Genomic DNA, 23,573 nt, shown 5'->3' on the forward strand with positions numbered 1-23,573 from the left:
CCTTGAGCACAGAAGCAACCACATGGCATTCCTAGTGACATTCCTCTTTGGCACACACTGAAACAGATATCTTGTGGGCACAATGACAGGATATTAAGCTGACTGTTGATAGATTGCACTGCCACATCAAGGTGATCAGTCAAGTCTCAAAACCATTGCCTCTAAAATGATTTTGCTTCTTCTTTTTTTGCAATCTATGGATTGAGCCGCTTTGTTAAAAGTCCATACCGTACCACTGACCCTGTTTTGCGTGAGAGACATCTTCAGCACACATTGCTGCTTATTCCTACTGGTTAATTTCCTCCACAACCATTTTTCTATGCCCTGACATAGCCTTACTCCATAGGCTAGACATTAGCTAGAATATAGGCTAGACACAGGCTAGTTTTCCTACTCCATAGGCTAGACATACTGTAGGTTAGTTGACTTACGCCATAAAGGTTGCCCTAAGCCTAGTCCTAGGCCTCCCCACCCTTGCTGCACCTGCCCCACAATATTCCTATGCCTGAGTGAGCACTGACTGTGCCTCCTGAACTGCTTCTCACACTGCTGAAACAAGAGGCGCCACAGTTCCTGTTTGGACTTTCATCTCTGTCAGAGTCACATCCAATTTTACCTGAGCACATATAATCTCCTCTCTCAGGCTAGATATAGAGTAGTTATAAACATCCCTTTCAAAGCATAAGCCCATCTAGGGTTTCCTGTCTCTACCTGCACATTATTTGGTTGTTTTCATTTTGTCTGTTTTTAAAAACGTGTAAATAAACAAACAATAAAATAAAATGAAATGAAAGAAAAATAAACTGATACAATACAAGCTAATTAGACTCTAACTTCTGACATGCTGTATGTTTTCATGTCAAGAACCACCTTTGTCAAGGCAACAGGCCAAATAGGATGCACCACATCAATAATTAATCTGGTAGTCCTGAATTCTCTATGCCCTTAGTGCAGCGGTGTGCCATTTTTTTCCCCAGAGGGCCATACTGACTTAGATAAGTTATAATTGAATTGAAACATGAAACAAACACATAGTACTGAACAGGGTTGCCCCTGCCTCTGGCCATGGTGCCCTGAGATCCCTAAGGCCACCTGGGCAGTGCCCTGCTTCCAGCCTGCTACTGTCAGTTGGTTCAATTCAATTAAAAGCATCAGTGGTCTCAGTTTGAATGTAGCCTGCCCTATGCAAAGTACGTGTAATTGGCTCATTTTAACACACATTTCAGAAAAGTCCCTCTTCACGATGTCAATAGAGCAATTGCCTTTGTGCCCTGGCTTGTGGCCTTGGCCCTAAAATGAAGAAATTCCCATCCTGGTAGTGAATCATCATCATTCCCATTATCCAAGGGTGCTATGGGGTGCTGCTCTAAGCTTGCCTAGACAGACCAGACATACCCCAAATAAATCAGGATAAGCTCCTCAACCATAAGGCCTACAGTATATGCATGGTCTTGTTTGAAAGGTAAGAAGCTATGAAATATGAATCAAGTGTAAGTAAACCTACATCTATTACCAGTTGTAGTCAAGTAGTATGCCAATACATTCAGCAGCATTATTATTTGTGGCATCTTGGTTATAATGGTGATATTGCCTTTTAAAACTTGATTATTCACTAGGCGAGGATCAAAATATTATTTTTCCTTATTGCATCTCCATTTACTCTGGAATGGTAATAGATGTAGGTTTACTTGCACTTGAGTCATACAGTATTTCATAGATTCTTACCTTTCCTTTCAAACAAGGCCATGCATTTGCATATAGACCTTATGGTTTAGAAGCTATCCTGATTTATTTGGGGTATGTCTGTTTATGTGAGAGAGATCCCAGATTAGGTATACCATACATGACAGATTGCTTTACAATAGGCTATTTGAAAGAAGGCCTGTGTCCTTGTAATAATAATAATAAAAAAAACAAATTTCTTTCTTGTTGACAGTCCTGTGTGGCTTATAATGTATATTACATATAGATTTTTTCATATATACATCATCATCATCATCATAAAGGGAGTAAGTGGGCTCTGTTTGTTTGTTTGTTTGTTTAAATTTTTGTCCCACTGATGATGTCTTTGGTTACACTCGGGCAACATGATGTCACTGATGATGTCATATACATTGTGACAGCATCACTGATGATAGTATACAACAGAAGAGGGAAGCGCTGCATGGATCTGATGGCTCATCCGACAGGTGCTCATTAGTGGGGCAGGTAATATAGTATTAGACAAAACAGAATCCAGGAGGTCTTGCTTGATGTCAGTCCCCAGGTTTTGATGCAGACTACCATGGAATAAAACTAAGGCACTCCGTCTTCAGGTAGAAATATGTATTTTAATCAAGCATAAGGCAAATAGACAGACCAACGCATATCGACCTGCTAGGTCTTCATCAGGGTCTGGTTAACGACCCTGGAAATCCCCAAATGGATTGAATATGTTTCCCTGTCCTTTTATGGGTTACTATTTCTATATTCACCAGTCAGCATATTGCTTCATATTGAGCCTTTGGACAATGGAGAGTCGGACATGACGATACGTACATACCTAAAAAAAAAAAAAAAAAAAAAAAAAAAAATTTGTGACCTTCGTCGTACCTCGACCACACTCAAATACATGAATGTCCATTTGTGAGTGAAAAGACAAGCACTAAAGCTAAATTCTATACTTGGCCAATGAAAGGATTGTGATTCTATAGAGCAGAGGTTCTCAAATGTTTTTCAGCCAAGGACCCCTTACAAGATAGAAAATATATGAAGTTTATGCACACACAAAAAGTTTTTATTTTTCTGAAAACTTTTCACGGACCCCCATTTGAGAACCACTGCTACAGTATAGAGGGCTTTCAGCTGGTGGACGCTGCCCCATGGTGGCCATATTAGAGGTCCACAGCTCATGGCAACAATGGCTGAGCTGATTGTATTTCTAATCTTATGATTTGGCCGTCTCATCAGTGTGGAATAGACCATTGTTGTGCTCCAACTGCCAATTACCTTGGATTTAGAGGCATGAGTGGCACGGTGTCCATTTAGGACATCCTCAGACATCTATGCGTTTTGCTCTAAGGCTCAGGGCTTAGAGTAAAAGGCATCATTCCTCAGACCTCGGCCTAAAATCCTTCAGACAGTAAGTTGTTGGCGAAAAGTTGTCAAGTCTCAGGTCTCCTCACTTCTCAGACTAGGGGTCACTCCTCAGACAAAAAAAGCATCTTCTTATCTTATCTTATCTCCTCTTCCTCTCTGAGCATCTTATCTGAGCCTATCATCCTTTTACTGTCAGCTAGCAGTTTGGCAGTGAAAGAAGCATGGTGATGACTTCTGTGGATTCCTCATTCATCATCACTTCTTATCTCATTGCCCCGTCTGCAACACATATGTCAACCTAACCCTACAAGTCAAGGAGTGAACTTTGGCCTCTGATTGTGTGACTGTTAATCATTCAGCTGAGCAAAGGGAAGGAGTTAAAAGCTTCTGCGTTCAGTCGGTAGTAGGCTACACTGGAAAACTCAAGAGAAGATTTGTGTGACAACATGGCTGGTAAACAGGCCGAGGATGCACTGAGGGACATGGACATAAACAATGATCAGAGTGGATTCATTGGGAGCATCAGGAGATTCAAGCCAAAGGAAGTTTTCACCTGGTGAGTTCAGGGAAGAAATTATGTATTTGGAGCTGTAACCTCTGGGACAGTATTTTATAAATGTATTATAATGAGAAAGCTTAATGTATAGCATCTATCTAAAAGCAGAGTTGTGTCTTACAGGAATGAATAGAAAAACATTGTGGTGAAATTTAAAGGAGGAAATAAAATTGGAAACAGAGGTAAAAAATGAAATGAGACGAAGGACAAACAACATACGGTTAGAAGTGGGGAAGATGGAGAATAATCATACAGAAGCAAGTGGATGAAAGTGTGCATTAAAAGACGATTCTGAGTTATCTGGTGGTCTACTGTACATAAGGTACCTAATGATTTGGAACTTTTAGAACCCCCCCCCCTCTTGGTGTTTGACCCAGCAGAGAATAGGCAAGGGAAACTATTTGCTTGTTTATGACATAATGAGACTTAATGCTTTGTGTGCTCCAGGCAGCTGGCCAGGACGGTAGCCATGGGTCAGGGTCTGGCTGGCCTCATCTGTGGGACGGCCATCAGCTCACAGTACCTGGCTGCAGACTTCCATGTCAACACGCCCATGCTGCAGAGCTTCTTGAATTATGGCCTGCTGTGTGTCACCTACACCACCATGCTGTTCTGCAGGACAGGTGAGACCAACACACACACACCTGGATATTAGAATAGAATCAAAACTGAACTGGTATGTAGTAGCCTACTAATATAAAGTATCAATTCATAGAAATATTAATAAAAGTAGCAGTTTTGTACCATTGTTATTATTAGTCTTGTTTTAGAAAGAAACCGCAACACACCACGCAGGCACACACGTGCACGGCAGACTCCGTGGACCGTGGTCAGGCCAGGAGCGGTGGGCAGCTGCAGTGACGCACCTGGGGAAGATACAGATACAGATAATCCAGCTAATGACATAAATTAGTAGCCTGTAGAAATATAGCAATAGTTTAGAAGACATTATTCCTAGAGTTTGAGAAACATTGTCAAAATAGCATGTGTCACATGTTACAGCAAATGGTTAGTAATACCACAGTTCAGAGGTGCTCAGAGAATATTAACCTGCAGATTCCTCTGCCAGAATGAGGAAAGCACTCGCACATGTGCCCAAGGATAACTGAGATACATATTCACCATTTGAAAACACATATGAAAAGAAAGCACATAATGAGTTACAGGTGAAGTTAAAGTACACCTGAACATTATTCTCCTACGTTTATGTGAGATGTACAGTAATTGTGTTGACTTTGGGGATTACAAGAATATTTCTTTTAACTCTAACACAATTAAGATGTGTTCCACGGTACTGAGAAGAGTTTTGAAGTATAAAACCTACTGCAGTTGACGTATTCAAAAATTGGTAAAGTCCAGTTTGTCAGATGGTTTGTTGTTGGTCATTCACTCATGAATGAATGCAATAAAGGGCCGTTGTCTGTCACTTTTCCTCCCCATAGAGGGCAGCAGTGAATAACCCTTCAACAGTGTAAACTTGTCCTCGGGCATGTGGGTAAAACAATTCAAATTAAATGCAGTACTGAAGTTCAGGGTTGTTCCCCTTTAAAACGCAGGGGATGGCAATATTTTTCAGATTCTGAAAAGCAGGTGGTGGAAGTACCTGCTGCTGGGGCTGGTGGACGTGGAGGCAAACTATGCTGTGGTGAAAGCTTACCAGTATACCACACTCACCAGCATACAGGTAGGTACAGGTCTGTCTTGTGCAATCAATCCCATGGGCTGAGCGAGCTAAACCTTAATGGGTGGAGCCAGAGAATATCCATTTTGAATCTCATAGTTTAACAAGAGCAAATTCGCAATAGCTGCAGCCAGATATGCTTGGCGCGCCATGTGCTCGGCGCGCTGCATGCTTGACGTGCCTGTGTCCCTTCTGTGGTCTACTGAATATGCGGCAGGAACAAAATGGTGACCTGGTCCAGGTCTTCCGTCCTCTTGTGGTCTGGAAGTGGCTCGAGCTGGTCCATGTTGTCGCAGGTTCAGAGTGTCTACCCACTATAAGCAAACAAAAATCTGCCCCTATTCACTTTATATTTTGGATGTGACCAAATCGCTGAAAAAGCATGCTAGGCCTGAGATGGATATCTGGCATCACGGATATCGCGCACAACAAAGACGAGAGGAGGGGCCAAATTCAAAATCGACCAATGTAAAATGGATAGAGAGCAAGACAGCCAACCAAGCTGCAGCACCAAGAGACCAGCGGGGCAGGGCTAAACAGGGCGAAGGTGACGAGAATTGTTCACTTATAATGGGTAGGGACTGTCAGGCTTAATTGGCTGGGCTGTGAGCAAGAGTCGTCCAATTTATAACCTCAGCAGGGAAAGATTTATGACATCACTGAACAATGCAGTCTGTCTATGACAGTATGACAGTAGCGTATATAAGTAAATATTTACTTTAATAATGCTGCAAGTCATTTTGTTAGAGTACCCCAACCCACATGCAGATATGTATGTACCGTACGTGTTGTGTTTCTGCCTGCAGCTACTGGACTGCTTTGTGGTGCCGGTCTTGATGGTGCTGTCTTGGTGGGTGCTGAAGACGCGCTACAGGCCGCTCCACTACATCGCTGTCTGCATCTGCCTCCTCGGGGTGGGGTCCATGGTGGGGGCCGATCTGCTGGCCGGGCGAGACCAGGGCTCCAGTAAGGACCTCACTGAAGGCTTTATTCTCTCAAGACAATCAAAGGGCCAGTAGTAATGTTGTGATCATGTCACATAATAAGATGTACCATGAAAAAAGAAGAAGACCGCAAACTTCTCTCTTCGCACTTAAAAACTATTTAATTTGACTATTTCACCAACATGGCTACTGCCTTCTTCAGGTTGTCGAGGAAGAAGGCAGTACCTGAAACATGTTGGTGAAATATACAAACCATTGGCCCTGCAGCAGCACGGTGAGGTCAGGCAGGACTCTGATCAGAAACCAGGGCAGAATTGAGGCAAAGTGTGCATTGGACAGGAATATTATATGTAGGAATAATTACATTAAAGTAACCCGCATATGGATTCACTCACAAAAGTCAAACTGGAAATACCAAGAAGTAACGCCACTATTCTTCACCACGATTCTATGTAAAATATCTCTATTTTACTGGTTTTGATTCTTCAGTCACAATTATACACAAACCTCATCTTTTTCTCCTTCTGATCTCTTTTATTTTTGTCTATTCTTCTCTTTTATTTATGTTTTTTTAACCTATTTTATATAAAGCACTTTGAATTGTCGCTGTGTATGAAATAAACTTGTCTTGCCTTACACAATGCATTAAAATAGTTTAACACCTACAGTATCTTCTTGTCTCCTCTCTCTGTCAGCCTCGAACATCTTGTTAGGTGATGGTTTGGTGCTGCTCAGTGCCACGCTGTATGCCGTGTCTAACGTGTGTCAGGAGTACACAGTGAAGAACCTGAGCAGAGTGGAGTTCCTGGGGATGATCGGCCTGTTCGGCACACTCATCAGCACCATACAGATGTAGGTTTGTGTGTGTGTGCACGTGCATGCGCGCGTGTGTGCGTGCATCTGTGTGTGTGTGTGTGTGTGTGAGAGAGAGAGAGAGATCAATTATGCATTTTTATTTGTTTGTGTTTGTTTAAAATGGATCCCCATATAGTTGCTACCTAGGACTGGTAGCAACTAGTCTTCCTGAGGTCCACACAAAAAGAAACACAAACTATACACATTAGTATACAACCTGTTGTATGCGCACGCACGCACGCACGGAGGCACGCACGGAGGCACGCACGCACACACACACATGCTCGCACACACACAACACAACCCATAAGCCACACATACCGGTACCCCAGAACAGCACTTCCCAACCTTTTCAGACTCACGGCCCACTTGATAATTTAAAAAATGTCTGCGGCCCACATCTGGCCATAAACAGTATGGAGGCCATAATGCGTTCTCAGAGCACTTTTTTTCATTAACGATAAAAGGAACTGTCCATCAGCACCACACAGAAATCAGAAACTAAAAGTGAGTGTCAGTCTACAATAGACTAATTAACAAAATAGATTACAAATAACGGTATCATTCAACAATGGAGAAATGCATTCTCCTACATCATAAGGAAACAAAACACCAGGACAAGACACTTTTAAAATAAAACAAACAGAACAGAACGGCCCTAGAAAGGTCTTTACCAAGATAGTTGCAGTAAAGACAATTGCAGTACAAGTTGAGTGGCCATCTTTATACGCATGCTGGAACTCCATCAAGGTCATTAAGGGAAAAATAACTTAACATTTTAAAGAATAGTCTTTCCATAAGATAATTAAGAGTTGGTAGAATACTGATTGGGCTACTGTTCGCAACACTGAAAGCAATTCTGTAGTTCTTAGATAATGGAATTATTTTTGCAACCTTCCAAGCTTGAGGGAAGATAGTTTAATTCAGGCTAAGGTTGAAAATATGGCAGATAGGGTCGGCAATAAAATCAGCTATACTTAATAATTTACCATCAGGGTTGTCGAGTCCAGACTGTTTATCTTACTGAGCTCAGATTTCTTTACCTCCTCTAGTTGTACTGATCGATTGAATTTATTCATGGATATAGAGACAATAAAAGATCCAAGGGATAGCATGTAAAAGTGTAAACACTTATTTCCAATATGGTCCCTGATGTTTTAAAAACAGGACAGACACTAACACAAAACATAATAGTCATCTAAAAACTGTAGCATAGTATACAGTAACACCAATAAATATGGTACTTCAAAATCCTGTCCCAAAATCCTGTCCTAAAATCGTAAATTTTTAGTCCCAATCAAATTACATTAGAAACTACAAACATTAACACAACAATATAAACAGTCTTCACAGTGAAACACAGTATGTGCACAGGACCAGCCAATTAGGCCGACTAAACTGCCCGATCATCTTCCTTTCATAGCCAATTCTTCGATTAGTTCTATAGATAGTTCACTATTATGTTTATTAGTTATTCATATTCATATTATGTCTAAATCTGTTGACTTTATCAATAAAGCAGTTATTTAAATAATTAATGATATCCATAGGTTTAGTTATTTCTGCCATTTGACTCTATAATTGCAGGGTTATTGTGTTAGTTTAGAGATGCCTAGGGTCATTGTGTTAGTTTAGAGATGCCTAATATTTCCTTGGAAGTATGCCATACATTCTTGCCATCCTGCTTCAGTTCATGAATCTTGTTATGATAGTGAGACTGTTTATTCATCTTAGTGACCTTGTTTCTGAGCTCATGGTGTAAAATTGCCTGCATTTTATAGCAGCAGGTTTCATCTCATCCCGGTCATTAATATCATTAATAAATGTATCTTCTTGAAAGGATTTATAGGATTTTTGCAGTATTATTCTAGGCCCATCCTTCGGTACTTTAGTTTTTCAGCAGTGGCTACTATTATGGTCAGTAAAGCCCACAGCGATGGCGGCCTTGGAACAGAGTTCACTGGCATTCGTATAAATATGATCTATGTAGCAGTTATGACTCCAGATGTATTAGTGTTCACTCTTGTAGGCACATTCAACATTTGAGTTAGATTACAAACATTCATGGCCACAAGTAATCTATCTTTCAGAGCACAGGATGCAGAGAGTCAGACTATATAGTTCCCCAAGTAAATATACCTCTCTGCATCAGATGCTTTCTGAAGCATGGAACAAACTGTGTACTGTACTGAATGTTGTAACTTGGCAGTCTATAATAGCATAAAAAGTACAAAAAGGCACACACATCCAGTGAGGGGTTAAAACCAGGTGCAGGACCGAAGTGCAGATAAGTAATAAAAATAGAGTCCGCACACTGGCAGCTGCTCCCAAATATTTATTTGACCACAAAAAAGTGACGTTTCGGACAAGGCCCTTCCTCAGACATAAATGAAGTGTAGGGACACACACCTTAAGTACCCTCGCAGGGGTCACCTGACACATCATGTGATACATAAATTTAAACATACAGTGCACTTGTTCACATAATCAAATGGCAACTGGCAATATCAAAACATAATTGTCTCAAAGGACAATAATGGAAGTATTCAGAACAACTTGAATATCACATAAACTGGGGTTATCAGGCATAAACCGTCATAATGAAATGTAATATTTAAGAAGAAAGTGTGATGTGAACTATTACAAGGTGGTCTCTACTACTTTAAAATTGTGGTAGTAGTAAAAAAGTATATGAAGATACCACAGCTGTGAAGAAAATGACACAGGACAGAGATACTAGACAGAGCAATATTCACTACAATGTGGACATAATGAGATTAGCACACACAAAAGCACACCTACAAGCACACCTGAAAAAGGACTACAAATGACTACAAAAATGGCCGCAAGTCAAAATCTTCGTTCAGCCCTCTTGGGGCTCGAGTGTCCAGGAAAATCCAAAAGGCCTCTGTTTTAAGTAGTAGAGAGTTGATGTCACCTCCACGTACAGGATGTTTAACAAGTTCAATGCCAGAGTATCTAAGAGAAGAAACATTGTGAGAAGCTTGTGTGAAGTGGACAGCCACTGGGCTTCTGATGTCATTGTTACGGATGTTGGATCTGTGTTCTGAGATTCTGGTCTTAAATGGTCTGGTGGTTTTGCCTATGTAGGCGAGGCCACATGGACATTTGAGCATATAGATGACATTATTACTTTTACATGTTATCACTCCTTTGATGTTAAAGGATTTTCCTGTACGTGGATGAGTAAAAGTGGTGGCTTTGTGTGTAAAGTTACACTGTGTGCAGTTGCCGCATCTGTAGTTACCGTGAGGGATAGACTGTAAAAAGTGGGGCTGGGTAGGAGGTGGGTCTATAATAGCACCCGATAATGACTGGTTCGTGAACATGTTTGTACTGTTTCTTTTCTTAATACACAGGGTGATCCTGGAACGCCATGAAATTCCCAACATTCAGTGGAGCTGGCAAGTTGGTCAGTACTCGTCTTGCATATAAACATTTTAATGACAACACACTATTGCCCTGTTCGAAACTGGTCCCTATTAGAGAAATAGTGGACTATATAGTGTGTTGGCCATTTTGTACTAGTGTCCGAATTGGAATTTGATTCACTATATACAGTATAGTACACTATAAAATACCCACAATCCACTGCAATTTCTAGTGAACAGCGAATGTACCCTACATTTTCTCCCATATACTGTACCACAATGGAATGCGGTCAGGTTTACCAAAGAAGAAGAAGAGTGAGGTAGTGTCTGAAACTCGTTTCATTCACTCAGTGAGTGAGTGAGTGAATGAATAAACCATTCCGAACACAGACGATTATCAAATTTTCCACTCATTAGTTTGACTGAAGGACTTTGTAGTGCAGTATGTATGATTTTTTTGCTCCACATCAACATGCATATTAATTAGGTTGAAAGACAAGATGTGTCAAAAGGCTTTGACATGCAGCTTTTCTCTAATCCAAAACTGAAATAAGTTGATTTTCTCTCTATTTTCAAAAGTAAAGCATGATCTGTTTCGGAGAGATCCCAGTATAATCCTAAATTTGATATATGTGAGTTTTAAATGAAAGCTTGTTCTGCAGATGATGCACAGGCATTAAGAATTGCATCATCTGCATAGAAGTACAATTTGCAATTATTTACAGAGGCATCAATGTAATTTAATGCAAAGAATGTTAGCCCTAAAATAGAGCCCTGTAGCACACCATTTACTATATTTCCAAAATTGCAAGCCCTTGGCCTCTCTCTATACGTTGAGTTCTGTCAGATAAGTAGTCCATTGTGAGTAGACACTGATAGCAGCCTCCTCTCCTCAGGTCTGCTGTTGGCTGGCTATGCATTGTGTATGTACACTCTGTACAGCTGCATGCCTGTGGTGGTGAAGCTGACCAGCGCCACCTCTGTCAACCTCTCCCTTCTCACTGCCGACCTCTTCGGCTTCTTCACAGGCCTCTTCCTCTTCCAGTACCATGTGAGTGGAACATGCACACACACACACACACACACACACACACACACAGACACACACACGCACGCACATACGCACGCACGCACGCACGCACGCACATGGATCACCATGCACCATGCAAAATATTGTTATAATCATACTGCTCATTTGCTTTTTTGGCTGTGTGCAGTTTACTATGGAAGCCCATTGAGGACATAATACTGTATATTCATACATTTTATTTACACCATCATCATCATCATCATCAGTATATAAATGGAAGCTATGGCTCTGTCTGTTTCTCTGTCCCACTGTGACATCATCAGTGATGTCATAAATCCCACTGTGAAATCATCAGTGATGTCATAAATCCCACTGTGAAATCATCAGTGATGTCATAAATCCCACTGTGACATCACCAGTGATGTCATAAATCACACTGTGACATCATCAGTGATGTGATAAATCCCTCATAAATTCCACTGATGAAATCCCACTGGGTACCGCTTTAGAATACAGCCCGCAAATAAGCATGTAGTTATAGTATAACTACGGGGTACAAGGGAGTGTAGTTATAGTATAACTACGGGGTACAAGGAGTGAATACTTTAACTAGAGGGTAACAAGATCTGTACTTATAGTATAACTACGGGGTACAAGGAGTGTAGTTATAGTATAACTACGGGGTACAAGGAGTGAATTTATACTTTAACTAGAGGGTAACAAGATCTGTACTTATAGTATAACTACGGGGTACAAGGAGTGTAGTTATACTATAACTACAGGGTACAAGGAGTGTAGTTATAGTATAACCACGGGGTACAAGGAGTGTAGTTATAGTATAACTACGGGGTACAAGGAGTGAATTTAGACTTTAACTAGAAGGTAATAAGATCTGTACTTATAGTATAACTATGGGGTACCACAATGTACTTACAGGGTAACTACAGGGTCGTGGGCTGTATTCTAAAGGGGACCAATTCTGTACTTATAGGCTAATTGTACCACACATAACTACGGGGTACAAGGAGTGTAGTTATAGTATAACTACGGGGTACAAGGAGTGTAGTTTTCTGAGTGTAGTTTTCTGAGATAAATGGGCCTTGATGCTCAAGGCCCATTTATCTCAGAAAATATCTTCACACAGAATATTAACCATACAAGCTACAAAGCTAGGATCAGCATGAAGCCACAGCCATCCACTCCAATGCCTATAGAAGCTAACGTTAGCATGACTGTCACAATACCAATAGCCTTGACTTCACAGTTACATTAAACAAAACCACACATCACTGCTTCATTAAACCATTACAACAAACAATACCTTGTTCCCAATTCCAGCTAGGCGCTTTTGATTAGATAAAGACCCGTAGGTTGAAGAGTGACATGTTTTATGGCAGGTCTGTTTAACTTTTTCATGTCAATTCACTTCCGGCTGGTGCGCACACCTTACGTCAAGTAGCGTAGATACAACATCACTACGTCCGCTCTAAGTTTCAAAATAAAAGTAGCATATGATACAAAAACGGCGCCATCAGAATTTAGGTTTACAGGAAGCGTGTACCTTAACTCATTGAGTGCCAGCCACTTTTGGAGAACGGACGCTCCCAGTGCCAGAGTTTCAGAGCGTTTTCAGTGATTTCTCGAGGCCCACAGAATATTGTGTGATATTACTATGTAAACACCGAACACGCACAAAGAACGAGGAGACTCTATTGTATCATCAGCAAAAAAAAGTTTATTGATACCATTTTCCGTTCTTTAGTTATCAGCCGGAGAAGATAGGTTGTTTTCAGCAAAAACAGACGTTTCAAATTAGAAGCTGAGATAATCAGCCTTTTGTGAAATGAAGCATTTCAAGCACATTCACTGACTCTGAAGCTAATATTTTCTGATGTAGTGACGTGGTGTAGTTGTGTGGTGCCCTGCATGCCCCACCCCCCTCTCCCCCCCCTCAGCTGCAAACTCCTCCCCACACTAACACAGAGCCTAACACGCACCCAGCGTCTATTTTCGGAGCGCTCCGTTTTTGTGCGCCGGCTCCCAGCGCGACACCGAAAAGCCAAACCGGACTGCTGAGAATGGTTTGGCCCTTCGGCGTCAGGTGCTGCTTTTCTGGCGGCTAATCGTGTGGAGAAACTATGCAGCAGAGACAGAGGGGCTCAGTTGTGGGCGCGGATTGACTGCTGTTCGCAGCTAACGTTAGCTCCAGCCAGAGCAATCTACATGTATACGGCTCTGGCTCCAGCATCGGTTTCCGTTTCATCACGGGGCTTCTTCTGCTGTTTTTCCTCACCTTTCTCTAATCTGGAGAGCACTGTCGCCACCTAATGGGTCCGTAAAATAGGTTATACACCTTCAATAGCTCCAATATTTGTACAGGAGATACATGAGGCTTTGATCCACGTCCCACCGTCAAAAAACGCATTTGACGCCGATCGACGTCATTGGCACTCAACGTTACTATTTAATTTGACGCCGATCGACGTCATTGGCACTCAATGAGTTAATAAAATACCTTCACAGGAGTTACTGGGGGGGTTCGTACACTCTGACTGAGTTGGTTTCTTCCATGATGCCTCATCATGGGAAAAACCAACTCGACGGGGGAAAGAGGGGGGTTTCGCTGCAAGCATTGACTGAGAGGCTGTTTGTAACCTCCGGGGACCTCCGGGGCTAGGAAAGAAACATCCGGGGCTCTAGACCCGGAAGCCCAGGGCTGACGACGCCACTGCTGTGACATCATCAGTGATGTCATAAATCTGGTGATGGTGGTCTCATTGGCCACACAGCAGCCGAGCTGCGGGCAAGGCTGCACAGCTTGTACCTGTGCTGACGTACAAGCTGTCCATTAGCGTCTGTATGAGACACACCGGGCTGACATACTTAGCTTGTTATTCAACGTGTTTTATTATAATTGTCAAATAAAATGATTTCCTTTATAAAAACAAGATTTGGCCTTTCCAAAAATGAGTCTTGAAAAAGGGGGGTTGTCTTAATCAGGGTTATCCTATATTTGGACCTATAATAAGGTAACCCTAACAACCACAAAACAGCCTGAGATCTATTGAAATGTATTGTCCTGTGGAGGGTCCATGCAGCAATCTAAGGTAAAAAATAAAATAAAAAAAATAAAATATGTATTTTCAGTGATTTTTTGGGGGTGGGGATCATGTTGAGCTGGTCATTTTAAAAGTAGCTCACAAGGCAAAAAAGTGTGGGCAGCACCCTTGTTTTAAAATAATGAGGTGGATTGCAATCGCTTTTTTCATTTGCTTTAAGAACAACACATTTCGATTTACAAATTTTATTTGCTGAGATCAATAATCAAGACAATTGATTTTGTTGTTGTAAAAAATTTAAGTGGACTGGAATCAAGTACAATTTCCCCACTTGTTTTTAAGAAAAAAAAACATGATTTTCTCAGTATGTATCGGTATGTCACTTGTTCTAAAGAATTATCTTCAAACAAATGACAATATCTTGAAACAAGGGAGGTGACCTGTGTTGTGTCATCTTCTGCATCAGTTCTCTGGACTGTACCTGGTCTCCCTGGTGGTCATCCTCATCGGCTTCATCACCTTCAATGCTGTGCCAATGCCCTCTGAGCCCGCAAACCCAGACCCCTCCTCCTCTCCTGTCACCTGGAAGGAAGGTTGCTATGACAATCCTGCAGCCACTGGCAACTACACGACCAACCAGCACGTGGCAGTGAGGATCACAGCTGAGGAGGAGGAGCGACAGAGGGAGGAAGAGGAGGAGAAGAGGAAGAGGAGGAGGGGTTCGGGGCCATTCTACAGCCTGGGGGGAGATACGGTGGATGAGTATGTTGCTGCAGTTGGATACAGCACACAAATGTGAGCTGCAGCATGGCAGCCAGTCAGGAAAAGTCCTCTTCACCTGTTGTTTGTGCAAAATGCCAAAGAGAGAATGGATCTCCTCAACCAAAGAAAGACAGAGGGGGGAAAAGGCTCAGAAATTCTGTGCAGTCCCATGATGCATTTGTACAGTCCCATGGTGCATTTGCTCTGATGAGTATTGTTCTTTCTGAATGCAAGAAGAGGATTCACAGCTGAGGTGTAAAGAGTTATGGAATTGTCAAGATAGCATTTACTTCCTTTCATCTCTCAGATCCTGTTCAGTAAATGAAAGATATCAAATCATATATATATATGTAGGCTATCTGATGTATCTGCTCATTCTAACGGTACCTTGAAGCTACAGCTACAAGACACCATCTTTTTATGGCTACAGGACTGGCAGAGTTAAGATTTGTTTTCAGCTTGATGGCCATATATTTTTGACTTCATCGCCAAATTTGAAGGATTTTTGTTCATCGTCAATCTGTAAACAGTGCTGGAAACTGTAATAATGTTTCATAGCCCACAAGTAAAACTGTGGATGGTCCCATTTCCCGAGTTGGGAAGTTGTTCTTCCAACTTCGGTATGTTCATGAACTTTAGGTTATAATGTGAAAACAACATGGACAGTACAAAGAAGATGTGTTGTATTTTAGAATTCGCTTATTGTTTAAACAACACGTTTCCAGTTATTGCATGTCAATGAAGAGCAAAGGAAACATTCGGCATCAACATTTTTCAAACACCACATGATTGCAGCACAGAAACTCTCACTGCCAGAAGGGGGAGACAAAAGTTCTCCACTATAAAAGTTACAAACTATAGAGTTCCAAAGTCACAACCTCTTCCAAGTTCAGCATACAAACCAAGGGATTTCATAATAATAATAATAATAATTCATTTATTTTGTATAGCGCTTTTCAAAAACTCAAAGACGCTTAACAGTCAGGAAAAATACAAACGGTGATAAAAAAGACAAGCAACAGGCAACAGGCAACAGGTACAAATAACAGTGGCAGTTCAGGGCAAGGTTGTATGGAGAAGCAGAGGAGAGGAAGAGAACAGGAGGGAGGGGCAAGGGGAGAGGGGGAAGGAGGGGGGCGGCAGAGATGGGCAGTATTTTAAATACATGTATTTCAAATACGTATTTCAAATACATTTGTGTATTTTGTCATTTGTATTTGGCTGGACAGAGAAAAATAAGATGTAATTTGTATCAAGCTACTTCCAGACCTTGTATTTTGTGTATTTTAAATACATAAAATACTTTTTTCTTTAATTTTATGTTATTTTATTCTCAAATTGACATTCTTACCATTGACACAGGTTTAAACTGTGGAGAAAAAAAATGTGACATGTTACTTCTACTCTACCTCTGATTGGCTTACCCTCAGAACAAACTCAACCACAAATCAGAGGCAGAGTAGGGTCTTGAGTCAGACTTCACATCACTTCTTTGTCTAGTATGAAGCCTTGTATTGGTGGAAATTCCCCCAGTCATAAATTAGTTAAATTACTAATATAAATTGATCATTAGAAATTGCATGCACTGGGCTATCTGCAAATGAAACGGTTTACAGCATATTCAAACCAGTGTATATTAGAAAGACACAACTAATTATCTTCTTAATTAAAATTGGCAAAGTGGGTGGCAGTGTGTCTGGCGGCAGTGTGGGTCATGATTGTGATGTCATCAGTGATGTCACTTGATCAATTGTGATGTCATCAGTGATGTCACTCGAGCCACTGTTTGCCCAACTGTGATGTCACTCAGGCAGTTGTGATGTCATCAGTGATGTCACTCGAGCAACTCTGATGTAGTATGAGCCGATGGCGCACATTTGCACGATGGCACCAAGGTGGGTGGGCGGTGTCTGTCTGTCTGTCAGTCATGATTTTTTTGGGAGCCCGTAGAGCCGGCGATTTCCATAACTGCAGCCATGGCACATGGCCATGGCTCTATCGTTGTATCGGCCTATAAACTGCGCTTAGTGCCAGGCGAAGCGCAGATTAGTGGGTGTGGACCAGCGCACTCGATATTTTGGTGTCAGCGCTACAGGCGGCCTTAAGCATTATAACCACGCCTTTTAAGCGTAAAATTATGCACTACCTGCTCATTGGAGAAGTGCAGTAAACGCATCACAAGCTTCCCTTTTAAGCTCCAATTCCACGGAACGATCCAGTCCGGTCAGAAAAGCCAACTGAAGCGCTCTGACCTCCCCCTCTCCCTGTTTCATTCCCATCTGTCTCATATATAATATTCCATATTATTATGCTTCTCAAACCAATCTGACTGCAGTTTAAATACTGCAAACATGTAAATACGCTACACTATAGCAAGATCAAAGTGAAAAGAATGTTCTAAACGCACGCATCAGCTAGAAAAATATAGCCTATCCCTATGTCATGATGAGATTAGATTGGTGAAAGTTTGTCCAGAATGATATCGTTTTGCTACCTTTTCTTCTCCCCTGTTGCACAGGTAGGATGATGCACATAAATATAGCCTACATTATGTAAAGTCATTGCATAAATGTGTTTTTATTGTAAAAGTAAATGTGAAGTAGAGCCAATTTATTGGAGCGGACATCACAGTAGGACATGACAGTAGAACCGCGTTGTTAAATCTGCGAGAGATATATATAGCCCCAGGATGACATACAGGTGCAGCTCAATGAATTAGAATATTGTGGAAAAGTTACTTGTTCCCCATAATTCCTTTCAAAAAGTGAAACTTTCATAGATTATAGATTCATTACACACTAAGTAAATTATTTCAAGAATTTATTTGTTTAACTTTGCATAAGTTTGGCTTCCAGCTCATAAACCCCCCCAAGACAGTATTTCAACAAATTAAATATCACACACAAAAAACTATTTTCAAAATAGAAATGTCGATCTTCTGAAAAGTTATGTTCATGCCTGCACTCAATACTTGGTCGGAAATAATTTTGCTTTAATTACTGCCTAAAGAAATAACTTGTCCATGTTATTTCCACGATATTCTAATTTTATGAGCTGCACCTGTATATGTTTCACATAGGGTTGTGTTTTGATTTCGATGTTTTATTTGGTCCAATATTGACATGTTCTACAATTGCATGTTGTGTTAACATTAAACATAATTTCTATCTACCTTTCTATCTATTTAGGCTCATTTAGTTGCTATTTATTGTTGAAATGTAATAACGTCAATGCATGCTGGGAGATTTGGTGAACATTTGTTTTGGCAGAAATATATAGTTTTCTTCTCCCCCACTGCACAGGGAGGAGGATGCAACAGCCTCTGAATGACAGGGGCTCAAAACTGTCATGTTATAAAAACTGTCATGTTGCTAAAACTGTCATGTTGTTCTACTATGTACGGTATAACAACTTTTTTTTCATCGGTCTTTGTGCCTGTCTGAGCGCAAGAGAGAGGAGGTGAGAGAGAGAGGGGGGGGGGAGAAAGTGTGAGATCAGCAGAGGAGAAGCTGTGCGTGGAATATCCACGGCGCACTGAATAAGGCCTGGTTTTCAAAAGCGCAAAGCGCTAAATTAACGCGAGGGGGGAAGATATCGTTAGGCCGGTATTTAAGGCCGAAACACCCATTTTGGCCTATTCCGGCACTGCGCCACGCCTCTTTGGCCTAAAGCGCATTTTGGGGCCTAAAACCATGTTGCTATCTTCCCGAGGCAGGCTCAAGGCACGTTTTTTTGCGTTTAACGCCAGTTTTTGCGTCTAAGGCCTGTACCAAGATAGGGCCCGATCTCCAGGGATACTGTTATGATGTCAGATATCTAGGGCTAACATGGTCAAAGTTCCAAAACTTGAGGTTAACATGTAGAAGTGCTGCCTGTAAGCCAAAAGCCCTCACAGAAGGTGATTAACAGCTGAAGTGAGGGAGAAAAGCTGTGCTGAAAAACAGCTAAAACTGAAATGAAAGAACTGTAATGTGTTGGAGGGTACACAAAGGAGAATACTGTCACAGAGGACTAAGAGATGATTTACCATCTAAGGAAACCAGAAAATGTCACATTTGAAAAGCTGGAATCAGAGAATTAGGACATTGTCCTACTGTCTGTTCTACTGCAAGTTTGAACTCATAGTCTCCCATTTGTTTTTCCAAAATACATTAAAAAGCTCAGAGACAAACTGCTGCCTTGACTAAGGCAATACATTATTCACTGGGAAAGACCACACCATAACAATATGTCATTTAAATGTTTAATGGAAATTCAAATGTGTTAAGATGTTGAGGTGAAGGGGATGTCGTCTGTTTGGCTGGTCTAGGAGGACGTGCTGAAGACCAGGCAGAGGGAGACTTAGTGTGGGGGTTCCGTCTCAGGCATGTTCTCATCAGAGCTGATTACAGGCCCCCTATGAGACATGGGAGAGGTATGCAGCGGATTGAATGAGAAAGAATGAGGGGAGGATGGAAGAAAGGATGAGGGATGTAGGTAGGGATGAGCAAAGGGAGGGATGAGGTAGGGAAGGGAGGATGGGTCTAGAGATTTGATCAGGTATGAGTAAACTTGCCAGGTGGCCCTGCACCAGAACCTAAGTTAACAAATTAACTTAATTTATCTTAGTCCCTGGAAACCAAATATAAATATATATAAATATGTTTTTGAGTTTGTCACACTACAGGAAAATTTGGATTGGATTGGATCACTCACTCACTCTCACACACACACACACACACACACACACACACACACACACATGCACGCACACACGCACGCACGCACACACACACACACACACACACACACACACACACACACACACACACACACACACACACACACACACACACACACACACACACACAGACACACACACACACACACACACACACACACACACACAGTGCCATATCCCTGCTATACCGTTTCTGCTCCCATGGCTAATCTGAGCAACACATTATCCAGGAGATAATAGGAACTGTCATCCAGGAGGGAGAGAGAGGGAGGGGAGGGCAGAGAGAGGGAGGGGAGGGCAGAGAGGGGGGGGGGGGCAGAGAGCGGGAGGGGAGGGCAGAGAGGGGGGGGTAGAGAGCGGGAGGGGAGGGCAGAGAGGGGGGGGGCAGAGAGCGGGAGGGGAGGGCAGAGAGAGGGGGGGGCAGAGAGAGGGAGGGGAGGGCAGAGAGGGGGGGGGCAGAGAGCGGGAGGGGAGGGCAGAGAGGGGGGGGGGCAGAGAGCGGGAGGGGAGGGCAGAGAGAGGGAGGGGAGGGCAGAGAGGGGGGGGCAGAGAGCGGGAGGGGAGGGCAGAGAGAGGGGGGGGAGGGCAGAGAGGGGGGGGCAGAGAGCGGGAGGGGAGGGCAGAGAGAGGGGGGGGAGGGCAGAGAGAGGGAGGGGAGGGAGCGAGAGGATACCTTTATTGCTTTATTGCAGTGACTTTATGATGCCAGTAGTGAAGCGACCTGCCTCTTTGAACAAAGACACAGGCACCTTATCACCTCAACAAAGTCACTGCACCACACTGTGGAAGACGAGTTATACACCTGGAGAGTGGAAAGTAGGGAGGGAGGGAGAGTGAGACAGAGGGAGGGAGGAACAGGGTAGGTCCCGGAGGGAGATTGCTCCTTACAATCCAATTTTATTGCAACGGCTGTGAAACACTCCAATTGTTAATATTGTAAAATGGCTCCATCACCTGGAGCTGCATGGTGAACTCAGCAGCAAAGGCCGAGGTCAATGCAGGTACAGAGACAGAGAGAGAGACAGCATCCCCTCAGTAGATGTGTGTGTACATGCTTCTGTGTGACAGCAAAAAAAAAGAAAAAAAAAGCAGATTAATCTTTTATGGATGGAGGAACCGAGCTGATTAGCAGGCTGCTTGGCTTCTCTCTGCCACTTCATTCACGAGTTGAATACGATTAGTGCAGTGGGGGCCTCCAGCCAGCAGGGGCAGCAGAGCGCCCAGCTAGAGAGACATAGTCAATAATGTGTTTGTGTTTATGAGTGGAGGGTAAGGCCTAATAGTGAAAAAAAAAAAATCCTATTGTTCAAGAGTTGTAGGCTACTGTTACTGGGATCGGATAGCCCCAGCGGGGCTATCTGAATGAGCATCTGACCATGATCCCTCACTCTGGCTAGAGAGGGGGAATTAGGGCAAGTGGGCGAGACGCGCCCTCCTGCAGTCAGGCGTCCGTTAGTGCATCTACGCCCAGGGGAGCATCCATGCTTGATTGAGAAGAACACACTCAGTGCACACTGAGTGTTTTCTCTTGTCATGAACAGGTCCACTGCGGCCCGGCCGTAGCATGACCATATCTGTTCTGTGATTTCGGGGTGGAGAGCCCAATCCCTGTAAATCGCCCTGCCCCTGGACATCAGGTCTGTCCCTGTGTTCAGGGTCCCTGGCACGTGAGTCGCCCTCAAGGAGAGGATCAGTCTACGAGCCAACATGTGCAACTGTAGTCAGCATAAAGCACCCTGACGGTTTATATACTCCACAGTCGTCGGGTTGTTCGTCCTCACAGGAACGTGGTGTCCCCTGAGGTATGGGAGCAAGTATTTGAGAGAGAAACACTGCCATGAGCTCCAGAAAGTTGATATGAGCCCACTGGAGACTTGCGTCCCAGCAGCCCTTCACAGACTGGTTATCGAGTCGTGGATGCTGCCACACCCCCGCAGACTTGCATCTGTGGTGACGACCTTCCTGCACAGGACGGTCTCCAAGGGCACCCCCTGAGTCAGAAAAGATGGGGCTAGCCAGAGGCGGAGTGCCAGGACCCATTCCGGTATAAACCTTACCCTCTGCAGGCCATGACGAAGATGCTACCAAAGCCAATAAGCCGGAGGCACAATGTGAATCGATCAAGTTTACCCTGGCAGAAAAGAGGATGAGGCAAGCCCTGGAAGATTTCAGTTGTTCTGCCGGTATAGGCAGGCCATGAAAGTGGCCAACTGAGACAAACCAATGAAATCTATGCTTTTCTCCTCGTTTAAAAAAACCTAAGCAGGTTAGGTGTATTATGAGTATGACAATATGCGGTTGCTTCTCCTGTTTTGATTGTGCCAAAATCAGCCAGTCATCCAGATAAGTCACCAAACGAATGCCCAGGCGCCTGAGTGGGGCAATAGCTGCCTCCATGCACCACACAAACAGCCTCGGGCTGAGGGAGAGACCAAACGTCCATTTATGGCTTCTGTAGGTCACGCTGGGATGCCTTCCCATATGGAGCCATTGAAGCTCATGTTTGAGATGAAACTCTCATGATTTCATCCTGACATTGGACATTTGTCTGTAACAGTGAAATCACTTGAAAGGTCTTTTGGTGTAAAGTCAGCATAACGAATGAAAAACACTACTTAAACTATATAACATTCTAGAAACTACAATCAAGAGCCTACTGCACACACCACCACAGATAACTGCCAACCCAACTCCAGCTGCCATATCAGAACATATCATTAATTGCTGCTAGCATGAAAGGTGAGTTCAACTCAGGATATTTACTATTAAAAATTAACTCAATCCAAAGCGTAAATCATGACTTGCATTTTGTCATCTACGCAGACGCAGACAGGGCAACAGTGGGAGCACTCAAGGGCAGCAGGGCGCTCGTAACAACGCTCAACAAACAAACAAACTTAGTGTCTTTTAAGGGCAGCAGCAAACACTGGGTGTAGTCCTGCTGGACTGGTTATGAATAAAACATTCTAAGTCTAAGTGATTCTGCTGTACATTAAATGAAAAGCTGCAAAATGTGTGGATTTTTGTGTTGTTGTTGCTCAAAATTGCAACTACACTATAAAATGTGATCCATGCAAATTCTGCTTCTCTGACACCATTTCTTGTCCAGAGAATTAAAAGTTAGTTGTGCTTCTCTCAAGAGTGAGTCCGGAAGTAGCACTTCGGTTCATAGGGGGTGAAGTAGTCTTGCTGGCCAGCCTCCCCTCCCTCTCACGGAAGGGAGAGGAGGCTGGCCAGCAAGACTAGGGGTCAAGTGAATGCACTTTTAGAATGGGGATTTCATTTAAATGCATGAAATAAGGTCTGTGGTTAACAAAAGTTTATAGGAGTGGTAATTTGTGTTCAGCAGGATAATCTTCACAAACATGGACCACTTTCATGACTATTGAATCATAAATCTTTTTTATGTGATTTTCAGAAAACGTTTAAATGGTCATAAAAGTGGTCCTCGTTTGTGAAGATTATCCTGTTCAAGACAAATTACCACCACTCCCAC

The 23,573-nt window shown here is 42.7% G+C and overlaps 1 protein-coding gene across 1 annotated transcript; it reads left to right on the forward strand.

Moving 5' to 3' along the window:
* Positions 1–3,524: 3,524 nt before the first annotated feature.
* Positions 3,525–21,645, forward strand: LOC310776444 (solute carrier family 35 member F2-like; the record flags this gene model as incomplete). Its single annotated transcript, XM_083636635.1, has 9 exons — positions 3,525–3,634; positions 4,082–4,257; positions 5,191–5,318; positions 6,122–6,281; positions 6,955–7,111; positions 10,495–10,547; positions 11,403–11,557; positions 15,062–15,244; positions 21,619–21,645. The coding sequence occupies 9 exons, from the start codon at positions 3,525–3,527 to the stop codon at positions 21,643–21,645; spliced, it is 1,149 nt and encodes a 382-aa protein (XP_083492761.1).
* Positions 21,646–23,573: the final 1,928 nt, after the last annotated feature.

Source organism: Poromitra crassiceps (assembly GCF_964638095.1).
Source record: "Poromitra crassiceps genome assembly, chromosome: 5".
NCBI lineage: Eukaryota > Metazoa > Chordata > Actinopteri > Beryciformes > Melamphaidae > Poromitra > Poromitra crassiceps.